Source organism: Pollachius pollachius, assembly GCF_949987615.1.
Source record: "Pollachius pollachius genome assembly, chromosome: 4".
NCBI lineage: Eukaryota > Metazoa > Chordata > Actinopteri > Gadiformes > Gadidae > Pollachius > Pollachius pollachius.
In genome coordinates, this window is record NC_136937.1 from 11,904,845 (window position 1) to 11,929,034 (window position 24,190).

General features: G+C 45.4%; 3 protein-coding genes across 4 annotated transcripts; all 3 read left to right on the top strand.

The window, feature by feature from the left end:
• Positions 1–380: 380 nt before the first annotated feature.
• slc35e4 (solute carrier family 35 member E4) lies at positions 381–7,559 on the top strand. 2 transcript variants are annotated; one of them, XM_079734704.1, is made up of 3 exons: positions 381–426; positions 1,818–2,431; positions 4,152–7,559. In XM_079734704.1, exons 2-3 carry the CDS (start codon positions 1,837–1,839, stop codon positions 4,778–4,780), a joined length of 1,224 nt encoding a protein of 407 aa, XP_079590830.1. In that variant the 5' UTR covers positions 381–426; positions 1,818–1,836; the 3' UTR covers positions 4,781–7,559. The 2 variants fall into 2 exon arrangements, with proteins under 2 accessions (XP_079590830.1, XP_079590831.1); XM_079734705.1 differs by lacking the exon at positions 381–426 and adding an exon at positions 897–927.
• A 1,674-nt stretch (positions 7,560–9,233) lies between these two features.
• Positions 9,234–12,925, top strand: smtna (smoothelin a). The gene is made up of 8 exons (XM_079734708.1): positions 9,234–9,350; positions 9,884–9,989; positions 10,452–10,527; positions 10,805–10,873; positions 11,022–11,085; positions 11,330–11,432; positions 11,647–11,798; positions 12,324–12,925. The coding sequence occupies exons 2-8, from the start codon at positions 9,903–9,905 to the stop codon at positions 12,469–12,471; spliced, it is 699 nt and encodes a 232-aa protein (XP_079590834.1). The 5' UTR covers positions 9,234–9,350; positions 9,884–9,902; the 3' UTR covers positions 12,472–12,925.
• Positions 12,926–15,249: 2,324 nt separating this feature from the next.
• On the top strand, positions 15,250–23,034 carry inpp5ja (inositol polyphosphate-5-phosphatase Ja; the record flags this gene model as incomplete). Its single annotated transcript, XM_079734702.1, has 12 exons — positions 15,250–15,806; positions 16,153–16,260; positions 16,466–16,574; positions 16,711–16,827; positions 18,823–18,998; positions 19,549–19,660; positions 20,227–20,336; positions 20,931–21,141; positions 21,954–22,091; positions 22,170–22,235; positions 22,325–22,429; positions 22,540–23,034. 12 exons carry the CDS (start codon positions 15,250–15,252, stop codon positions 23,032–23,034), a joined length of 2,304 nt encoding a protein of 767 aa, XP_079590828.1.
• Between the last annotated feature and the right edge of the window lie 1,156 nt (positions 23,035–24,190).

The following is a 24,190-nucleotide window of genomic DNA, read 5'->3' on the forward strand; positions in this document are numbered from 1 at the left end:
CATGATGTGAATTCACCTTTTGTGCCCTATGACCTCGAACATTTCTGTTTCTGAGCTCAAATAAAAACTAACTTCAGTTATCTACTATAATTCTAAGATTGTGAGTTTGAAGATGTATGGGTGAGGAGCAGTGTTGTGTACAAAGAAAAGTCACATTGTTCACATACAGCATATGCCGTTTTGGATTAGCAAAATAAGTCATTTCAGTGATTCATTTGAAAACGATAATAAAAAGATAATTAAGACTTAAGATCGTATATGATAATTATGATTATTATTATAGAGCATAGCCACAGCAGGGCAGTGTGCACTGCAGTGTTAAGTGAGTCATTACACGCAAACACACACATACAAAACATACACACACTACCCGACCGACGGGAGGATACTGCTGCTGGGATGCTGTCAACACCAAGTTGCTCATAGGTAAAGTAACGGACAAGAAAACCCCGAGATATTTTGGCTTTAATGTAGTTAAAAGAAGACAGACTCGATCTTTAATGTTAGACGGAAAGCTATATGCTGAGGATGGCGTTTAATGTTCACCTGATATGATTCTCATGTCTCCGGTGTAGCTAGCGTTGGTAGCTAGGCTGAGAGAGGATCCTGCATGGAACCGTTATCCGGGTTTACCGCAACGCAATTTCCGTTCTCATACTTCCTATGCGTTGTGTAAGCCCCTTTAAAATGCCCGGGGTCAGAGGAATAAGAACACAACAAGAATAACAACAGAGAGAATGAATATGGAGATTGGACGAATTGGAATTTGCCTGAGCAATATCCCAAACATGTAACGTAAACCAAGTCCTTCCCTCTCTCTTGCCGCTAAACCCATGCTACCTGAAGACCCGCCCTCCCTCAAATAACGCTCAGTCGAAGCATCCGGTTCCAGGTGTCCCGTCGTGATACGAGAACGCCTGGGACGAGGTGAGCCGGAGGCTAGCTAGTAACACAAGGCTTTGCTAGGAGGCTAAGGTGATTGTAGCATAACAACACAAGTCGAGGCCACAATTTTCAGATACCAGTGTCAAGTGACAGTCAGGCACCACTCGCCAAGGTGGCTACGGAACAATTCTGACATTGTAATGTTGTCGCGGCTAATAATTCATTAACTATATATTGGTATATATGAGCGTTGGCCCTTTTATATGGTATGTGCGCGCCTGATTATTAATGTTTTTGTTTATACTCCGTACTGGGTTGTGGTTCAGAGACACCGCGCGATGACGGCATGAAGTCATCTGCTATTTAAATCACACATGTTGCACGCGAGGACTGGCGTCTGGCGGTTAAACGCAGTGTAGTACAGATTGTCCGGACAAAGTGTTCCTCTAAGAACGAAGGAGTGCAAGTCTGGCATCTTCATGATCACGACCGTATGCTCCATGTATGTATTTCTTTATTTTGTCAAATTTCGTTGTTTCAAGCGAGCAACCAATCATCGCTTCTCGATGTGGAGAGGAGGCCGGTCCCACCTCCCGGGCAACCAATGAGGGGAAAGCACCCTTTCGCCAGGTTTCCTGGTGTAGCATCCGGGCTTGCGATTGGTATGGGTGGGGTGAGTTAGGTTATGGGTTAGTTCCTCTTTCACAACCGGGATCAGATGCAAAATACAAGCGCGTGGCTTTAGGCGGTATGGAATACAGGTTTACTTGTGCAGTGAAATAAAACGCAACACCCGGGCGACTCACATCAGCCCGCATCGGAGAAACGAGCAGTCTGTCACTCCACTCCAGAGAAAGAAAAAAATCGAACGCCTGTTTGTTGTTTCGTTGCGATGTGAACGTGTTGTGTGAACGTGTTGTTCTTTTTTACAGAGACGAGAATGATACGAACATGATTAGTGACGATGGCTTCTCCAGAAGCGAGGTCACCCAGCGGGAACCCAGAGGCAGGAGACCACTTTCAGAGATGCTTCATCTACTGTCGGCTGTCATTGTCTGGCTCGTCACAGGAACCACCATCTCCAGTCTCAACAAATGGATATTCGCTGTGTACAACTTCAGGTACCCGCTGCTGTTATCCGCCTTGCACATGCTGACAGCCATCGTGGTGGACTATGGGCTGATCAAGCTTCGGACGTTCCGACACAAAGGCTCCGGAGGTGAGCCGGACCTGTCGCACAGCGCCCGCTGCAAGGTGTTCCTGCTGAGCCTGACGTTCTGCGCTAGCATCGCCTTCGGCAACATGGGCCTGAACTATGTGCAGCTGTCCTTCGCCCAAATGATCTACACCACCACGCCGCTCTTCACCCTGGCCATCTCCACGCTGATCCTGGGCAAGCAGCACCACATCCTCAAGTACACCGCAATGATGCCCATCTGCCTCGGAGCCTCATTCAGCATTATGGGCGAGGTGCAGTTCGACCAGACCGGCTGCTTCTTCGTGTTTGCCGCCACTATGTTAAGGGGCGTCAAGTCTATTCAGCAAAGTAAGTATTTTCTGGACTCGTTTGGTTTAGGTTAGGTTTAGGTTTGGTTGGTCAGTGTCATTGGGTTTATTATTTGATTTAAATCCGTTGGCGCCATTATGGAGTGGAATACGTGTAAACCCTACAGACATTAAGCGGAAAATACATTTCATTGCCATGCGTCATAAAAATGGAAATAACTTCTTTGCAACCGCGTACCCTAATTTGAGTGGTGGCTCACACTTGTAATTTGGAGGTTTGGAAAAGTTTACACGTTTACAGTTTGCCTTCAGTCTTGTACACACCCGGAGGGCGTTGTGTCTGAGGAATACTTTTAGTGTTTTCCCAACCAATCATTTTCCCAGACCCTCCCGCTAACACTGTAAAGTCATGTGCCGCTAGTTGTAGACAGATGTTCTCTGTGAGTTGCTGTCATGTTGGTTAGTTAGGCAACGGCACCCCTAAGATCATTTCGTTAAATTGCTGCGCCCAGACAAGCATGGTTTTGTGATGACAATTTGTTCAGTCAATGAACCATTTAATGCACATGATGTGGTTCATAATGTCAGAAGAACGATTGAATCATCCAGGCTATATGAATCCCATGGTAAAGTCAAACGTTACCGTTGTTGCACCTAATCATTTCACCTCAATTCATGACTTACAAAGTTTATGTTTATCCTGAAGGAACAAACCAACCTGACCCTACGTAGGGTACGGTCATGTTTCTAGCGTCATCTCTCTTCCCGTCTCTGCGGAACTAGTGTTGTCATTGTGGTGTCCCTCTGTGATGTTTACCTCTGGGCTTGACAGACTTGGCTTCACTGAGTCACACATACCGTTACTTAGGCTAACAGCTGGCATAATACTGGCATACCGCCAGGACAAATGACTGCCATGCCCTTCAGTGGGAAGCGCAGTGTTTCCCATACATAGACCAATGTGTGGCGCAGCGCCACAGAATGAACACAGAGTGCCACAAATTGATTCTGTTTTTCTTTCCTTTTTTTTTTTACACGATTTTGAAATATAAATATCGTTCCGTTCATTCATCTCCGCATAGCACTCTTTCTCCCTGTCATTCTCGTTCACACACGCACACAGAGACAAGCGCGCATACATGCCAATGGTGCGCGGGTACACTACCACTTATTGGATTAACCCGCGTATCACTGATCATTGCACACGCACTGACAGCGGATTGACCCGCGCCTCCTCTCAACGCGCCTACAAAGGAAACCCGAAGCAGCGGGATATTTGCGATTGATGTGAAATGCGGTTATAGTTTATAGATATTACTGTATTAGACCCCCAGCCCGTTGTGCCGGCGATCTGAATTCGCTCTGCAGCAGGGACTGGAGATCGGGAAGTGGGGCCGGTCCACTTTGAAATGTATTTTGTTTCAAAGTCCCCCCCGTCAGGAGTCCATGTCTAATCTCCCCCCCGTCTGGAGTCCACGTCCTACCCACATGGCTACCTGGTCTGTGGGAAACACTCAAGCGGGTTAGGGAAGGACAACTCTTGACATAGAGAGAGAGACGAGGTGTGTGTGCGTGCGTGCGTGTGCGTGCGTACTCACTCACTCGCAAGCCTTTTAAGCTGGTTCAAAGGCCGGACAGACTAGGTAAACAATGTACTATTGCAGTTGCATTCCTCTCATCTCTCGAGCCCTGGGGTGCCCCGCCCCTCGGTATTCAGCGCTGTGTGTGTGTGTGTGTGTCGTGGTTCCCCTGTCCCGCAGGCATCCTGTTGCAGGAGGAGAAGATCAACTCGGTGTTCCTGCTCTACCTGATGGCCATCCCCAGCTTCTGCATCCTGACGGTGGCGGCGCTGGCGCTGGAGAACTGGTCGCTGCTGGAGTGGCCGCGGCACTACGACGGCCACCTGTGGCTCTTCATCGTGCTCAGCTGCCTGGGCTCGGTGCTGTACAACCTGGCCAGCAGCAGCGTGATCGCCCTCACCTCGGCCGTCACCCTGCACATCCTGGGCAACCTCAGCGTGGTGGGCAACCTGCTGCTCTCCCAGCTGCTGTTCGGCAGCGAGCTCACGGCGCTGAGCTACGCCGGCGTGGCGCTCACGCTGAGCGGCATGCTCATCTACCAGAACTCGGAGCTCCTCGGCGACTACATGGACGCACGGAGCGCCGCCAAGGCCACGGCGAGGGCGGGGCGTCGGTGTGAAGACGGGGCTGGGGGCGGGGGTGAGGGGGAGGGCTGCCGGGGGGAGGCGGAGAGGGACCGTGGGGTAGGGGGGGAGGAGGAGGAGGAGGAGGAGGAGGATGGAGCTTCTTCTGGACCGTCTGGGCTGATTGCGGCGAACCACCACACGGAGAGGTTATCTCCGAGGACAGAGCGGGACAAGATGGACTGAAGGGGAGGGCGATGACGGTTTGAAGCAGGCTCTTGGTGGCTACCTCAGTGGGTGGTCTGGATCTAGAGGACAAGGAGAGGGACGGGTTCTCAGGAGGCCATTCATGCTGATGACGACAAAACCGTGTTTGTTTTTTTTATTTGGTTTTGAATTTTTTGAGGATCAGATTTTTTGTTTTTGTTTACTTTACACTGTGCCAATGTATTTATTTTTCTGCAATGGTGGCAAATCATGAGAAACCGCAAAGAAGGGGGTTGGTGTGGGTGGAGATGGTTTGTCCGGGATCCCTCAGAATGCTCTGATGCCCGCAAAGCACACTGAACTGTTTGGTACCTCATGATGATATCTGTTATACTTACCGCACTGTGAACATGGATGAACGACTCTATTTGTCCACTGCTACAAGCTTGAATGGGTCTACACCTGAGGGATAGACACATCTACACGTCAGGGATGGACAGATCTGCATGTCAGGGACAGACGGATCCTGAAGTGAGGGACAGTTCGAGCTCTGCCTGAATAACAAAATGGGCCCCTCTATTTTTAAGTACTGTATTCAAGGTACTGTTCATTTCAAACCCTGGTCCCATTTTGTGTGTGTGTGTGTGTGTGTGTGTGTGTGTGTGTGTGTGTGTGTGTGTGTGTGTGTGTGTGTGTGTGTGTGTGTGTGTGTGTGTGTGTGTGTGTGTGTGTGAAGAACTACACAAATGCATCAGTTGCGTAATTTACAAGAAGAGGTTCAAGACATTGTTGATGTGTGGCCAGGGCGTCTACTCTGGTGCCGGGAGTAACACGTGATTGCTCTGCTGAAGCTCAGAGGCCACAGAACAGCTCAGCACAGCTCCCCTCTTAATGCAGACTAGTTAAGTTTCACGGCTTAAAAACCTTTTCAAATATGACTCCAATTACTGACCTTTTCCCACAGTGGCTTATTATCTTTTATTATTATTAGACCGTAATACTCTAAGGAGTCTCAACTCCATTTTCCTGTTCTCCTCCCTCTGGAAAAGCTGATGAGGTAGGCGGGGCTTGCGAATGCTTCTGAGGATCTAACCAATGAGAGCCCAGCCAGCCGGTTTTTCTTAACTGCAGGTGGCTATTCTAGTAGTCTATAGTCTAAATGTAGTCTTTAGTCTACTGTAGTCGGTAGGCTACAGCGGTCTGTGCTGTCGCTGAAGATAAGACATGATCGTGAGACTGTTTTTGTTCACGTTCTTAATTTTGATGCATACAATGCATTTTTGTTTATTTGAAGTAAAAAAAATTGTTATTTATGATCTGGCCATAACAATCATAGGATATATAAGCTAATCAAATTGAACCTGCAACCTATCTTAAACATGCAGTATAATTAAAAGAATAATGTTTAAAGATTAAGATTATTGAAGCTTATGCTTTAACTTTTATTACTGAAGTCGTACTGTCTATTCTGCTTGATTAAGGTTGGTCACAGGTCAAATAGCACGTATGTTGCACACAGGGCTGGTGTAAAGATTATACAACAGGATCCAGGATGCTAATGCATCTATAAAGAGCTTAAATAATAATGCCGATGTTTTTGTCACTTTTCAGATGATATTTCTGCCTCTTCCGGTAGGGGGTGCCATATAAAAGCTGATGGTATGATCTTTTTTCAGCCACTAGATGTCAAACCGACGAGTGAGTTTTAACGTTAAATATCCACTCTATTCATTATGACACGGAGGTCAAATTCCCCACTGTCAGAGAGTCCTGGTTGTCTCATTGGCCGATTGTGCCAGCTTCCTTCCTTCCGATTGGTTTAGTGGTAGACACAGCGGTGGCAGGCTCCATGTCAGGGAAGCTCTGATGGCTTGTTGATGCATGCTACCAGGATGGTGACCTTCACGTTATGTCCCAGCATCCTAGCCACACTAGATCACATTAAGTACTGGCCACTCTTGTGACCCACTAGGTATGGGGAAGATGAGTCATCACAAGCCATTTAAAAGCCTATCCACTTATGACATCACGAGTCGACTGATGCATGATGGTTTGATCCTCTCCAGCCTGACCGGTTGTTCGAGTCCGCCAATGAGGGTGCCGTGTCTGTATCCCTGACCTTTGACCTGTCCAATACACGTCTGGGTGCATCCCACTATGTGATGTCACAAATGGATACTTTTAGCAACGGCATGTGAGGTCACAGGAACCTCTCACCTGGTGGTATAGTGGAGCCTTGTAGCATATTCTGAGAGGAATGTTGCCATTAAAAAACACCAATTAGAATAAACGGTTTTAATACAAGAAAATAACATGAAATATACAATGAAAACTAGAATAATGCCGCAGCTTTACATGCTATGGCCGATGCAATAATACATTATGACTTAATCAAGTGTCAACGATTAGAGGTTGAATGATGTACAGATTCTAATAACTATTGATTTCCTCATGTCAGGCTTGCCAAGACTTGCCTTTTAGTTAAATAAACACACATTGCAATGGGCAGACACTCCATAAAAAAGCTTAACAGAATGTATACACACTACTGCTTCAATACTTTGAAACAGTGTTTTGTCTCTCTCTTTAAGAAGGAATACTCATTTCAACTGACTGCAACTTTATGGCCACATAGAGATAAGGATATGCTACCGTTATGATACACTCTCATTAACTTGTTTTGGATTGTCCTGTCATTTTTTGAGTTGGTTTCGCAACTTGTGTTTTTGGTACATGACGATTGTGTTTGGCCAAGACCTCCGTAGCAGCTATGGAGATCCAGCCTTCAACGCATGTTCTGTGATAGGAATTGTTTCAGTTTTCAACGTGGGTGTATATAGTTATTTTAATATTTATGTATTTTACAATATGGCTGGCGCAAATATAAAAAAGTTAAACAATGGCAATTTTTCTCCTTGTCTTTTTCAAATTTGAATTGTACCAGACTGTTATTTAGGGGACGTTTTGAGGCGTAACAATATTCATGAGCATGAAAAGTAACACAATCTTAAAAGCCTCTGACAGATGTTTATCACATCTGCGCGTCATGGGGAATGAATGTCTCCCACAATTCCCATTTACAATGCGTGTCTTCTCTAAAAGCCATGACTATCCAGTTGCCTCAGTTGATAACGTGGCGTTCTCACCAAGTGACATATGAATTCAAAGACATTATCCCTTCAGGTCTTCCTTACTGGAGAGGATCTGAAAATTAACTAAATGCCACAGTAACCTAGATTATACCTAAATTCACCACTTGATGGCGCCGTTTGAGAGGTTTTATACACTTCATTACATGGAAGATGATTCTATGAAATATCCAGCATAGCTGGAAAATAACTAGATTAATAGACTGTATTTCACTAACTGGCATCTCTTGGAGTGTTTGAGGGCTGATTAGGCTGAACCAGAATGCGTAGGAGGTATACTGATCGGCTCATACAAAGACATCTTGACTCCCTTCAACACCGCGCTCCTGCCTTTGCCTCAATAAGGCAGTGCTGTTTGCTCATATTCTCCTTGGTATGGTTAACCCATTCAGTTCCCGGAAATTCACAGACGCTGCACTTGTGAAGACTGCACTCTTGAAGTGCCTAAGGAATCAGCACTCCTTTAAAGGAATGTAAAAAATGTGATCATAGGGAGACATTAATGGGGATATTCAGAGTAATACATCCGAAGCATACATATAAACGCTAGATTAGGGCATGTAAATTGCATCTCGCACCATGTTTAAAGGTTGCCACCTCTGTGGTTCTGGTTCTGTCTCACAAGATGCGCCCGTCGTGAAGTTTGTGTATCCTTTAGGGCTTGTACATCGGAATGCGTTATGGGACTTTTTTTTCTACCGTTTTGTGATGAAAGTCTATGTAGGCCTACAGTATAGACGACAGTTACGTTATAACTAATTCTTATTAAACTTAAATATACTGTAAGATAGGATTATCAAAATGTTAACATGCCCATTAAGTGTGACAAAAGCTTTGACAGTTTCAAACACAAAAATGATAAATAATTAGTTATTAAGAAAATTACACAATTAAATACAAAATTAAACACAATTACTACCAATAACATTCCTATGCTTAACATCCAAAATGGAGGCGATCATTGTGATGTGATGTCATGATTGAACTCATATAGACTACAAGTTATCATTTAGTTTTCCTTTAATGTTACTGGTATTGCTTAATTAAAGATATTATCAGGCGTTTGCTTTCACTCGCCCCGCTTTTATGTTATTAAATCGTGTTTTGACAGAGGCTGAGGATCTCGTTCAGATCTAGTGATGGCCAGTTGCACACCAAATGAGAACCTTGAGACTCAATCCAAACACAACTCAATTATTCCAAAGTTGGGCAAGCAAAAGTGGCTTATCTGAACAAGTGTCCTTATTATGGAGCATGGGTTGTGGGTGTGAGGAGGGGGTCGGGCTACACAACACTTCACTACTGCTACGGTATAAAGAGAAGGACAGGGACTCCTCAACAGCCAGAACACCACAGACTTCAGGACAGCTGCTGCAGGAGCATTCTGCCAGACATTACCAGCACTCTGAAGGACACTGACGATTTCACACCAAAATTCCACTTGATGAATGTCTATAGAGGTAAATCAATGCATTTACACACATTCACATTTAACATAACTAGAATAAAAGTATCCAGATAATCCTGATTTTATGTGTTTTTCATGTATTGAATTTTTTTGGATTTTGGTGCTCAGCGCTGACGTTGTTATTGCATACTTCTGCATGCAGTGTTACACTACTATATATGTACTTGTTCCAGACAGTTCTCTGCTGCTGCACTGGGGCCTGTCGCTGAGAAACAATGAGGGACTCTTTAATAAACACGAACATAACAGTGGGTCCTACGCGCCACTGCATGGTTTACGTTGGTTAAGACTCCCTTCAACCGTTTACATTCTCATTAAGTGAGCAGATGCAATCTTGTTGCTTGTTCTTGCCTGTTTTTCCCACTTATTCCCCTGCTCCATACATTCTTGACAACTAATTGAGGGATTTCAAGATTAGTCGACTTGAAACTATTTGAAAGACATGTTTGACTCCTCTTGCAATCATTGTAGGCTTTGTAGTATTTTTTGAGCAAACCCTTAATTGTTGGAACTTTGTTTCTGCAGTTGTCTGATCAAGCAGAACATGGAGGCCGACGCTGCTGTAGCCTCCGATCCCCCAAGCTGCCAGGACCTAGCTGCCATCCAGGATGAAGACGTCCTCAATAAAATGGTGAGGCAGTACAAACCCGATGTGACAATGACCAACGCTTACGCATTACTAACACAAGGCTGTTCACACTTTGATGGGGTCCATATGTTCATGAAGACACACAGGCTCAATCAGGCCCCATAAACGTATTTCATTCGTTTATTTAAGCACTTAAATCATTTCATTCTATCATGAATGTTGCTTCAGATCGTCATGTCAACATAACATAGCCACCGACATAACATAAATTGTTGTTCTGAGTCTATGTTGTTTATGTCACCGTTGCACACGGTGTACATGGTGTACACAGTTACGATGATAGAAGTTATTAGAAAGACCAGAATTGGCACTCACTGAAGAGCTTTTAAATCCCAAAGTGAGAATTTTGCTCAAAAATGATTAAATGTTTCAAAGATACTTTGCTGCTCAATTAGTATTTTATGCCAGCCGGGCGCCTGTTTAGAGTGGATTTCTGTCTTCCAGCTGGATAAAGCTGTTGATTTTGAGGAGAGGAAAATGTTGCGAGCTGCACTCAGGGAACTGCTCAAGACAAAGAGAGGTAAAGACTACAGCTTCAAATAACACTCACAGTCCCTGCCAATATAAATATATTTATGTTTGTTTATATTGTCTTCTCATCCTCATCAATCCAACATTCACATTACGTGAACAGATGGAATCTTTTCCTCTGCCTCATTTCCCCCTTATTTTCTTGCTCCCTACATTCTTCTACATATAATATATATATATTTTACGTACATTTTCTTTCGAATGGAACTTCAGGTACAATGTATCATTGATGTTAACATCTTGTTTTACTTCCTCCATGCCCTCAGATAAGAGGGAGAAGGACCGGGGGTCCAGACAGGAGGACGTGAAGGGTCTGAACCAAAGAGGGCAGCCAAGTCAGTGTCCCCCCCCTCCCCCCACCAACCTCTCTTTATTTAGAATAGAGTCCCAAACAAACAAACTCCATTGATTTAAACTATGCAATCAATCAATAAACTATTTAAACTAACATGCAAATTCCTGACTTGCTCCCTGACCGAACAGAATCAAAGACTCCGGTGTCACCCATTCAGATGTCCTTTAACTGTCCCCCCAAGACCACCAGCAGGTAGGACCACACAGCACCATCACCCACTATGATGCGTTGCTTCGACATCCCGGAATGCATTGTACTTCTACACTTAGTTTATGAACATTGTACTTCACTAAAAAAGCTTACGTGACCCTTTGAGTAGTGTATCCACAATTGTATCCACAATATAGTATATCTTATACAAGTCCTTTTTAAAGAGCCACCGTAAGCACACATTGTATACATTCCCTGTGTGTGTGTGTGTGTGTTTACTGTACAGCTCAGACACCAGTGTAAGAAGCCCCACTGCCGCAGCGCCCAACACTAAAAATGTCAAGCAGATGCTGTTGGATTGGTGTCGCGCCAAAACGGAGCCATATGAGGTAAACCCTGTGTCACCTACTGCCCTCCCCTAGCTGTTTCTGCTACGTCAGGTCCCTCGGGGTTTAGGGGAGTTTCCCCCCTTTTCAGAGGCCCAGGGTTAGCATATACAGTACAGTATATATCATGGGGGGCCTGTTTGAAGCCCTTCGAGAGTGTACAACTGTAGGGCTGGCTCTACAAAGACATGACTAACTCTGCTGTGTTTTGCTGTAGGGGGTGACCATCAAGAACTTCTCTTCCAGTTGGAGCGACGGCATTGCCTTCTGCGCACTAGTGCACCGCTTCTTCCCGGATGCCTTCGAGTACTCCACCCTCAACCCCAACAAACGCAGAGACAACTTTGAGTTGGCGTTCACCACCGCAGAGTGAGTTACCATAGGTCTTGTTTGAATTGGCGGCTCCATCTTTGTTATTATTTGCAAGATGTGACAGCGTCTAATTCATACGTCATAACGTATGGCACTATGTACTGTCAACTGTGATTGGGTTTGTGGTTGATACGTGGGGCGACTTCCATGCTTTAGGGTTAGGGTTGGAGTGGTTCAATAACGCTGTTGCACATCAAATACTTCCGTTATTGTTACCTTCCTTTATTCATGTACAATTACATTGTATACTAGACTGTTATATCAATGTTTCTGTCCATTTCCTCAACCAACTAGAATTATGGCTGACTCTCTCTACCCCTCTTTTTTACTTTTCTCGCTACCCTCCCTCTCTTCTCTTTACTATCCTCTCTCTCTCTCTCTCTCTCTCTCTCTCTCTCTCTCTCTCTCTCTCTCTCTCTCTCTCTCTCTCTCTTCTCTTCTCTTCTCTTCTCTTCTCTTTACTCTGTCTCAATCTCACTCTCTCACTCTCTCACCCTCCTTCCCCCTTTTATTGGTTTGTAGGAAGTTGGCTAATTGTCCCCCCCTGCTGGACGTGGAGGACTTGCTGCGCATGGCCGAGCCGGACTGGAAGTGTGTCTACACGTATATCCAAGAGTTCTACCGATGTCTGGTGGAGAAAGGCCTGGTCAAAACCAAAAAGAGGACGTAGACGGCGACATCTTCGTGTTTTTCTTTTACACCTATTCCTTTTTTACGGCAACATCTTTGTATTTTTCTTTTACACCAATTTTTTTTTATACAGGATTTACTCTTACATCAAACGTAATACGACACTGTACTTAATGTACAGAGCTCACCATGATGATAAGCTTTGGTTTCATGGAGTGTTTTCACCACTAAGTATAAAAGTGTTTTTTTTTAATAATTAAACATCCTTGTAGAGTGCTCTATTTGCAGTTTGTTTGTGTAGGTGTTAGTAAATGCTTGTCTGTGTGTGTGTGTGCGGACAGCTGGTACTTAGGAACATCATGTTCTGCTGAGATTATACAGATCGGCATTTAACGCATGCAGGCGGCAATGGATTTTCAAGGCATGTCTACATTGTTTCTAAAGCCTACAATTTATAGACATTGTTTTTGTTCCTCTTTAATAAAACATGTCTAAAATCATATTAAAACATATCTTGGTTACAGGTTCAAAGCTGAATGGGATTGTAGTTGCAAAATCAATAATGATCAGGTCTAGTCTGTTGAGAGACTGTACACCACTGATAAAAATACTCATAATGATACACCGGTAGGCCCTATAAAATAAATGTGAGACATAAACGAATAGCCTTATATATTGGATATGTATAGCTATATGTTAGATATTTATTGTTGTATTGTTTTACATCACTTTTTTTTTCAGAACATGGTTATAATATTTTAAACTGCATGCTTTGTGAGTATGAGGGGGTAGTCCCGCCACTATATCCAGCGTGGGCCTATAGTGTCTGTTTCTGTGGCTGGTGACTTGCAATGAGATGCATCAACTGAGTGCATTGTAGCACACGTGCGGGGACAGATTGACGTTTTAATTCTTGACGCGCATCGAGGATTATTGCGTCATTGATTAGACTTACAGTTATTTATAGAACAAAACAAAAAAAAAAACACCTATGCTTGGGACTACGATCCGTGAGTGCGCACCTTTCCGTCTGGTCCCACTTCTGTCGCGGGGTCGTGAAGAGGAGCTGTGGTCTGATGGCAGACCGGTCGGAACTGCATGGAGGTGCGCGCCTATCGCAGACGGACTAGTGAACCGTTTACCCCTTTAAGCTCTCCGTGATGGCTCATCACTTTGACAAATGAGAGGAGCCGTTTCATACTCGGACGCCAGCGATATCAAACATCTACTACTCCATGGACCCAGAGAAGTCAAACGCGACCTTCTCCTCTTCATCCTCCTCATCTCCCTCCCGCGACACTTACCGCTTACGGGATGCGATTTATCAGGACATGACGGAGATCCGCTGTCCATGGTACCGGTGTGCATCTGTCCTTCGAGCTGATTGACTCGAGAGGGAAATCTTTCCCACCCACCCACCCCCCCCCCCCCCCCCTTTCTCTCCTCGACCTTGTTCTCTCGTCTCTACCACCAAAGCAGTTTGTCCTTTCGAGAAACGAGGAAAAACACAACAAGGGGAAAGTGATGCTTCGCTACACGTGAATCTCAGTCGGTATCACTTTGCGGTTCACCTTGGGAAACGCGTGGAAGGTAAGTGAAATTCATTTTGTGTTTTCCACACCCTCTAAGGATAAAGAGCAGGACGGAAACCATCGGATTCCTCCAGGGATTCCGTTGTGTTCCATGTCAGGCTGTCAAAGCCTTTTTCATTTCATCTACAAGGAATCATAATTATGTTCTCCGGCAAAATCCTCAATTATTAATGGAGCCAGGTCACCTGGAGACAGCGCGCAGTTAAAGCTAATACGACCTTATTCATTGGTCGTTTATCGTCAACGCAAAACCCTTCACTGGTTGCTACTATGTGATGTCACGTGGCGCCAGCCATCTACTCAACTGCACGCCATGAATAAGTAAAGCAGGTGTCTTATTTACGTTGGGGGTGGGTCACTGGTGGTCTGTGTGTATGTATGTGAGTGTGTGTGTGTGTGTGTGTGTGTGTGTGTGTGTGTGTGTGTGTGTGTGTGAGAGAGAGAGAGAGAGGGAGTGTTTGTGTTTATGTGTGTGATATTATACTCTTTGAAGCTGCCTGAAGCCAGCCCCCCTCCGTGACCCTTATCTCCCCACGAGCTGATATCCATTATCCGCTGTGCAGCTGTGGTGCGTGGGCTGTGCCATGCACACCTTTACTAGTCTTACTGGGGGGGTGGGGGGTTATCATAAGAGAGACAGGCTGATGAACAGGAAGAGAAAGAGACAAGGAGGGAGAGACAGAGACAGAAAGAAAGAGAGAGAAAGAGTCAGATACAGATGGAGGGACAGGCAGAAAGACAGACAGATGTGAGTGTAAGGTTGAAGGCCCTCAATGTCATCACTCCTAGACGCCGTACACATGCTCATTGCTCCACCTAACTGACACCCCTGATGATGTAGCTTCAAAGGGATGTGTGTGTGTGTGGGGAGGGATCGCTCACAAGCTCAACAGAAGATGGACTCTTTGTACCTGCTTTCACTGGGTCCCGTTTCCCTCCAAGTCGATCCCTTTACCGCGACAAATGTATACATCATCATCATCATCATCATCATCACCATCACCATCATCATTTATAATTGTGGATCACCTTTGAAAAATACGCTATGAATATCTGAAGTGCTGCCTGATATCCTATCATCATCAGGCTGCCTTCTAAACAGAGTATAAACATAATTCACAGTATTAACATTATTAATATTCATAAGGACCTTCTGAATGTGATATGGTGGTCGGTCCGTCTTTGTCTCCACAGAGCTCTCTGTGCAGTGCAGGCGGACACAAGACATGCAGCAGAAGCAGACAAACCTGGAGCCCGCCGGGCCCCTAGACTCTGGGCCCCACCATTTCCACCCATCAGGTGAACGTCACAAAACCGTGTCCCAGGACCCGCCGCGGGGCCCCGAGCCCTCAGGGGCCCTAAAGGGGCAGTCGACCTATGGGACACGTCAACACCCAGAACCGCCCCCCGACCCCGGGCTCGCCTGGACGCCGGCGCCGGTCTCGGCCAGCATCAGCCGGCCGAGACCGACCACCCTGGGGGCCAAGGTGAAGCCGTGCCGGGGGCCCGAAGTCCGCTCACGGGAGAAGGACCCCTGCAACCCCCTCTGCATCACGGTGCCCCAGGGGGCCAGATGTCTCTCTTCATCCCCCACCAGCGAGTCCTCCCGTACTCAACACAGCCCCCACAGTCCTCGTGGCCCCCAAACCTGTGCCTCCAACCACCAGCCAAGCACCCCCACCCTGCCTCCCCCCAGATCAGGGCCGGGTCCGGGGCCGGGTCCCCAACCGGACAATAAGACCCCTGGAGGATCAACCCCAGCAGGAGAGACCAATGACTTCAGGTGTGTAGTTTTATGATTGTGTACTATTATCATTTGTATTCATTATTTCTTTGAAATAACATTATCCTTCTTAGTGTTGAAAAAAAGTAAAGTAAGTTTATTTGTTTGTTTCTTGTTGGTTTCGTTGCTGCTTGTCTGTTTTTTATTTTCTATTCTGGTTACATGACCCTTGCCCACGTAGAGACCATGTTCGAGTGTCATCTGATAATAAAACACTCTCTCTCTCCCTCCTCTATAGGATATATACAGTCACATCTCTCTCCCTCCTATATAGGATGTACACAGTCACATCTCTCTCCCTCCTATATACGGTGTACACAGTCACATCTCTCTCTCCCTCCTATAGGGTGTACATAGTCACATGGAACGTGGGTTCAGCCGTCCCTCCAGACGACATCACCTCTCTCTTTGGCCGGGATGTGGTGGATGGAACCATAGACATGTTCATCATCGGGTGAGCCTGCAATTGCTGCGATACCAGAGGAGACAGATCTTTCCTCCCATCTTTACTCCCTGGCCCAATCATATATATATATATATATATATATATATATATATAGCTCTCTCTCTCTCTCTCTCTCCCTCTCTCTCTCTCTCTCTCTCTCCCTGACTCTCTCTTCAAGAGGCTAATTATGTGTTGTGTTCTGTGTGTTCCGCAGGTTGCAGGAAGTGAACTCCATGATCAACAAGCGGCTTAAAGATGCTCTCTTCACAGACCAGTGGAGTGAGCTCTTCATGGAAACTCTGGGCCCCTTTGGCTACGTGTTGGTCAGTTAGCAGCTTTGGTCATCAAATGATGACGGGAACATGTCATTGTGTGACGAAAGCGTTTTTTTCTGTTGGTCTTTTGTTTTCACTGATGATGTGCGACTAACAGTATTCTCGTTCTATATTCTATTTCTAGGTGGCGTCCCAGCGCATGCAAGGGGTTCTACTGCTGGCCTTCTCCAAGTTCTCACACCTGCCGTTCCTACGAGATGTGCAGACGGAGAAAACACGCACGGGACTGGGTGGCTGCTGGGTACGCATATTTAAATATATATATATATATATATACTGTATATATAGACTCTCTCTCTCTCCCTCTCTCTCTCTCTCTCTCTCTCTCTCTCTCTCTCTCTCTATATATATATATGTATATCTTTCTCTCTCTCCCTCTATATATATATATAGAGAGAGAGAGTATATACAGAGTATATATATGCAATAAGCCAGAGAGTCTGCTGTTTACAGTGACTTTAGAACAGCTAGGGGGCGTTGTTAGGCACAACATGGTTACGATAGATTACCTCATGAGAATTCACAAAATCAACATAAAATGCATCAATTATTGAAAACAAATAAACATTCTTCTGTCAAGCAACATAGTTCCTCAAGACAGGAAAATGGTTGCCAAGCAACACAGTCTAGCACACTTTGAGATTGGCATTAATACAAATAATGAATGGTTACTCAGTCACAGATGTGTGACTGTGTGTTGTGTTTAGTATTGCCTTACTTTAGAATCAGAATCAAGGACCGGAACTATCCGTTTTATGAATATATAACACAGTGCCCTTATACATAAAGATCCATTACCAAGGAGACGGGTACAAAGTATCCCTTTTTAAATAGATAGGTTTGTTGACACTGGGACACTGTGTGCGTTTGTGTAGAGGTGTGTGTGTGTGTGTGTGTGTGTGTGTGTGTGTGTGTGTGTGTGTGTGTGTGTGTGTGTGTGTGTGTGTGTGTGTGTGTATTGCATGTGTATGTGCTTGTATAGGTGTGTGTATGTGTGTATGTGTGTGTTTTTGACCGTCCCCTGCATGTTAATGTCAGCATCACCCTGGGCCGTGGTGCAGTCTCCTTCTGTTTGAGGTCAGTGCAGCAACAGCACGATCGTCTGTCTCACTGGTTGGCCAACACGCACGCGCACGCACACGCACAGACAGACATGCACACACACACACGCACACACACACACACACACACACACACACACACACACACACACACACACACACACACACACACACACACACAGTATTCTGGTAGAAAACAGGTGCACTGGTCTAGATCAGACGTTTCACTATGTATTCAAACAGAGTCGGCTACTCCCACTAAAATAAAATATATAGTTTTTGAAGAACATTGACATTAAACATTGACATTAAAAAAGGAGCATAAAATGAGGCAGGCTTTATTAAATAGCTATTTTCAATCCCAGGACAGGTAAATTCGGTAAGATTTAGGGTAAATGTGTTTATGTTTTGTTTAATATAAAAATATATCAAAGCTAATGCATTATTTCATTTGTATTTCATTTTGTTATTTTTTTAAAAGCTCTTTAAATCCCAACTGCAATCAATAAATCAAATGCATAGACCAAAAAAAGGAAACAATTTTGTATCTGTGACTGTCACAGGCCTGTAATAAGCCTGGCCAATCATTTAACTCGGCCCGGACGATGGCCTACTTGTGTATCTACCTACCTACCCGGCTGCCTGCGTGCATTCTGACGTGCAATCATTGTATGAGTCTGGTTTCTCTCTTTAAAAGGCTGATGCAAATTATTACAATTAAGTGTTGAAAAGAGAGCTTGTGGTTCACCTACAATTTGGTTTCTATTTACATAATACATATTTTGACTAATTTCAGATTAAATTTTAGAGCCCCAGTATTCATTAGCATATCTCTATGGATACCTGCCCTCCAACCCTATGCCGGTTTTGAACTCCTCTGTTTACATATTCCTATGGACTTAGGTGCCATCATGGACTAGCAAGTGAAGACTGTTGATCGTTGGTTAATAGAGAGACAGAATGATGTAGCATAACACTACATGTCACAGTCAAACCTGGGAACTAGCTAGAATACATCAAGTGTTTTGCCTACCAGGTTAGCAGTGCACGTAGGTGCTAACATAGCACATTAGCTGGTTGATTCAATGAGCCAGGGAAACAGAACAAAATGTAACAGGGCATCTGTTGTGTTGGTCACGTTTTCACTGTTTCCTCCCCCCTCTTTGAATACCAAGGGTAATAAAGGCGGTGTCAGCACCAGGATGACCATGTTTGGTCACCCCGTCTGTTTCCTCAACTGCCACTTGCCAGCTCACATGAGGAATCTGGACCAGCGCATGGAGGACTTTGAGAGCATTCTGCAGCAGCAGCAGTTTGAGGGCGGCACCGCCACCGGCGTGCTGGACCACGAGTGAGCTGCTTTTCTTATCTTAAAGGGCCAGTATTTTACAATCTGGTGGATTTTACCACCAGGTAGGGAGTTGATCAGTCATCACACAAGCCATTTTAGAGATTCCATACGCTTTGGGGTGTCCATTTGTGAGGTCACAAGTGCGGAGAGTCCACTTGTGAGGTCACAAGTACGGAGGGTCCATTTGTGAGGTCACAAGTGTGGAGAGTCCACTTGTGAGGTCGCAAGTACGGAGGGTCAATTTGTGAGGTCACAAGTGTGGAGGGTCCACTTGTGAGGTCACAAGTTGGAGTCGTGAGTGTCATACATCTGGGGAGAAAGATGTATGGGTCGCAACTCCAGCCTACCAATCGGCATGCCTCACCAGATAGGACAAGCAGTAGGTGATCTACTCATTACACATCTGGATGTGGTCCCACTTGTGATGTCACAAATGCATTGGCTTTGAAATGGCTTGTGTTGAATTATCAACCTCCCACACACGGGTCATTTTAATCTTAACCGTGTCAACGTAAAAAGGTAAATGGAATATTGTACACTCTCTTGCCAGTGTGGTGTTCTGGTTTGGGGACCTGAACTTCCGTATCGAGGACTATGACATCCATGTGGTGAAGTGTGCCGTCGACAGCCACAAGCTGCCTCTGCTGTGGGAGAGGGACCAGGTGAGGTTACATCTACATCATACATCCTACACCTCTGTATTGACAGGCCTTCTGGAAGACGTTCTCTTGGGTGCTGAGACGAGGTTAGGGTTACATCTACATCTTACATCCTACACCTCTGTATTGACAGGCCTACTGTAAGACGTTCTCTTGGGTGCTGAGACGAGGTTAGGATTACATCTACATCTTACATCCTACACCTCTGTATTGACAGGCCTTCTGTAAAACGTTCTCTTGGGTGCTGAGACGAGGTTAGGGTTACATCTACATCTTACCTCCGACACCTCTGTATTGACAGGCCTACTGTAAGACGTTCTCTTGGGTGCTGAGACGAGGTTAGGGTTACATCTACATCTTACATCCTACACCTCTGTATTGACAGGCCTACTGTAAGACGTTCTCTTGGGTGCTGAGACGAGGTTAGGGTTACATCTACATCTTACATCCTACACCTCTGTATTGACAGGCCTTCTGTAAGACGTTCTCTTGGGTGCTGAGACGCTAAATGTATGCATATTCCCATATCGCTCTGGTCGCTCTGATGATGAAGGATGTGTCTTCAACAGCTTAATATGGCTAAAAACACGGCGCTAATCTTGGACGGTTTCACGGAGGGCCCTCTCAACTTTCCCCCTACGTACAAGTTTGATGTGGGCACACACACGTACGACACAAGGTAGGCGCAGCACAGATCCTCAGGGTCTTTCTCCTGGGGAAGTTAGTCTGTCAGCCATTTTTACATGCAAATATTCGACCACTACTGTGCATTAATGCATTTTAGTACATATTGCTACATATACCCACATAGTACATCTTATTATTACTTTGTGTTAATTCATATTACTATATATTACTTCATATTACTATATATTTAACAATTATTCTGAATAATTATTTTAGCATATACTACACGTGAACACTCCTAGCGGTTTATTTTTTTCTTTATTAGCTTGAAGGGACGACCGTCACGCAATGCCGAGTTTGAGATCTCAATCATAGGATATTGCCCAATATCCCGAGACAGCGAACCAAACAAATTGCACCATCTTAGGAGGTTCACGTGTAGCATATACTAATACTATATATTACTACATATAACTTCATATTACTATACATTGCAACGTTTTAATCCATAGTAATGCACAATAGTACATATTGCTACATATGACTTCATGTGAAGTCATATGAATACATATGACTACATATCACTAGATAATACTTAATATTACCCCATACTAACTGAAGCTTTCCACCATCTTGTTTGCTTCAGTGCCAAGAAGAGGAAACCTGCCTGGACTGACCGGATTCTGTGGCGCCTTCGTCGCACCGGCTCCTCGGTCCCCAACCACAGTGCCGCTCTGCGTCGGGGCCTGACCTCGTGGCTGGGCGGCAGCACCAAGGTGACGCAGCACGAGTACCGCAGTCACATGGACTACACCGTCAGCGACCATAAGCCAGTGTCCGCCATCTTTTCACTTCATGTGAGTTCTCCTACCAAAGCTATTCCATTCAAGGAGTCTTAAAGCGAGAGAGGGAGCAGGAGCACGGAGCTCTGCTTTCGTCCGTGTTATTAAGATGATAACACTTTCTGTGTTTAAGTGATTGACAGGGAAGATAGATTCCCCAAACCATCAGAGAAGAAATGCCTTTATAGGTCAGAAATTGCCCGGAAGCTTTGATCTAAATGGTCTCCAATAGAGGCAGGCGCAGTCAACTATTATATTCTCATGGTGTTTGTTAAAAAACTGTAAAATGTCACAAAAGTTCACCAATATTCTTTATTCCCTGTTGATTCTACCCACACTGCGGACAGTTTATTTTTGTTTCACATTGTCAAAGGGGTTACAGTGACATAAAGTGTTGGCACATGTGGGAGGAATATTCAGTTGGCCTGCTGTTGTACACAACAGTACAATCTCTAGCAAAACAATCATGACCTCTGACCCGAACATGAGTCTTATCCCTCAGTAGCAGCAAGGGCCACGGAACAAACACCCACGTAACTCTCTCCCTCTCTGTCTCTCCCTCTCTCTCTCTATCTCGCTCTCTCTGTCTCTCCCACTCTCCCTCTCTCTCTCTGCCTCTCTATTTCCCTCTGTCTCTCTCCCTCTCTCTACCCCCCCTCTCTCTCTCTCTCCCTCTCCATCTCTCGCCCTCTGTCTTTCTACCTCTCTATTTCCATCTGTCTCTCTCCCTTTCTCTCCCCCCCATCCCCTCTCTCTCTCCCTCTCCCTCTCCCTCTCCTCTATCGTCTCTATCATCCTCTCCTGTACTGATAAAATGTGTTTCACAGTTCCCCTTCAAGGTGGACATCCCGCTGGTACAACTGCAGGTGGAGAAGGAATGGTGCAGCGTATCGGACGCTATGGTACGGTTCAGCGTTGCGTCTAGCTACCAGCGCAGCTCATGGGATTGGGTGGCGCTTTACAAGGTAATGTAGGAACTGGTCAATGGCTTTTTATTTGATATGAAAAACAGGGCAATGACTCTCTAATATTACTCTACACAGGTTGGATTCAGACATCATAAGGATTATGTAGCCTTCATCTGGGCCAAGGGAGAGCATGTGGCACAGGTAATGTATATATATATAGATATGTTTATGTATTAGAAATTTGAATTCAGGTTGAATACTCAGTTGACTTCCTACCTTCCTTCCATCAGGTCACCTTTCCAGAAGAAGACATTCCGAGAGACGATGGAGAATACATTTTGGGTTACTACAGTAATAACATGAACACCATCGTAGGAATGGCAGGGCCAATCCAGGTACAAACAACAACAATCAAACGTACACAATAAGCGTCCCTGATGTTTAGGACTGCTGGTTATTCTCCTTGATTTCTCCTACTAACCAAAGCCCACCTTCCATCGCTCAGCTCCGAGTCCCCGTCCACAGCCCCACCTCGGGTGGGGCCGAGAGCTCCGACGTCAGCTCCGAGGACGACAGCACCCTGGTCCTGCTCAGTGTTTCCTCCCGCAGCCCCAGCCCTAAAAACGGAGGCAAACACCACCACCAGCGCCGCAGCAGCCGGCGTAGCCGTAGCCCCGCCGTCCCCTCCAACCCGCTGCCCTCCCTGCAGGGCCTGAGCCTCTCTCCAAGGCCCAAGGACCCCCCGACCGGCAGCCGCTCGCCGGGCTCCGCCGGCAAGAAGGAGCGGCTGGTGTCCCCGGACACGCTGCCCTCGCCCTCCCTCAGCCCCATCAGCCCCCGGAGCCCCATCAGCCCCAGGAGCCCTGGCGGCACCGGGACCGTGCCCGAGGCGTTGGTGGCGGCCATCCTGGGGGAGCACAGGCCCGGTCCGGCCTCCAGCCCTCTGGGGGGGGGCTCCAAGCGGACAGGGAAACACACGCACGGTGATGTGGGCGTGTAGTGTGAGTGGCGGTGTGTGTTTTCTTTGGGGCTTTGGATACTCTTTCGGTACACAGCGGTTAGGGCGCTGAGCGGTGGACTGTACAGAGTGGACCCGAGCCACGCTGTAGCTGTGCTGCAGACTCAAGCTGAGGCACGGATAGGAGCTTTATTTTAGTATGCAACATTGTAGCCTTGTAGCATAATACTCATCTCTGTCTCGTCGTCTGGGCTCCATTTCATACATTATGTACTTTGGAGTCTGTATGTGTGTATGTGTGTATGTGTGTATGTGTGTATGTATGTGTGTATGTGTGTATGTATGTATGTATGTATGTATGTATGTATGTATGTATGTATGTATGTGTTAGTGTATGTATGTATGTATTAGTGTATGTACGTTTGTGTATGTATGTGTGTGTATGTATGTATGTACGTACGTATGTATGTATGTATGTATGTATGTATGTATGTATGTATGTATGTATGTATGTATGTATGTTTGTCTGTATTAGTATATGTATGTAGAGATGGATGGATGTGTGTATGAATACATGTTCTTTCGAGGCTCATACCATAAACCATATGTAAGCAAACTTTATGAACTTTGAACGATAACCAAAGTCTGGGTAAATTAGTGAAGGAGGTTTTCCTAAAGACAGGCATTGTGTCCTGCCATCGTTGGCCTACCAACAGTGCGGATTAGTTGTGAATGATGTTTTTTGACACCTCGACAGAGTTGACCGTAGAGTTGATCTCAGTTATAGTTCAGGTAACCCGATGAGTAAGTGTGTGAGTGAGTGAACGATTGAGCGAGTTAAAGACAGGATTAGACATTACAATAAAAAAAGAACATTGATTGTTTTACCTTTTTTGGGGGGTCTTGAATTCATAAAAGCACCAGTGAGCAATGCACTCGTGTCACGTGTGTAGTTGATGTGAAGCCATAGATCTGGACCAGTACAACATACATCAGTGTTTATTTATAGCAACAATAGAACAGCTGATGCCACAGATGTTTTATTGTTACTGGCTGTGATTCTGTTTTCCACTCGATGACAGATAGAATAAAGACTAAATAACATAGCTGACCACTTTCTTATCCAAGAGTTTGTGTGTGTGTGTGTGTGTGTGTGTGTGTGTGTGTGTGTGTGTGTGTGCCCACTTGTAAGGTTTTA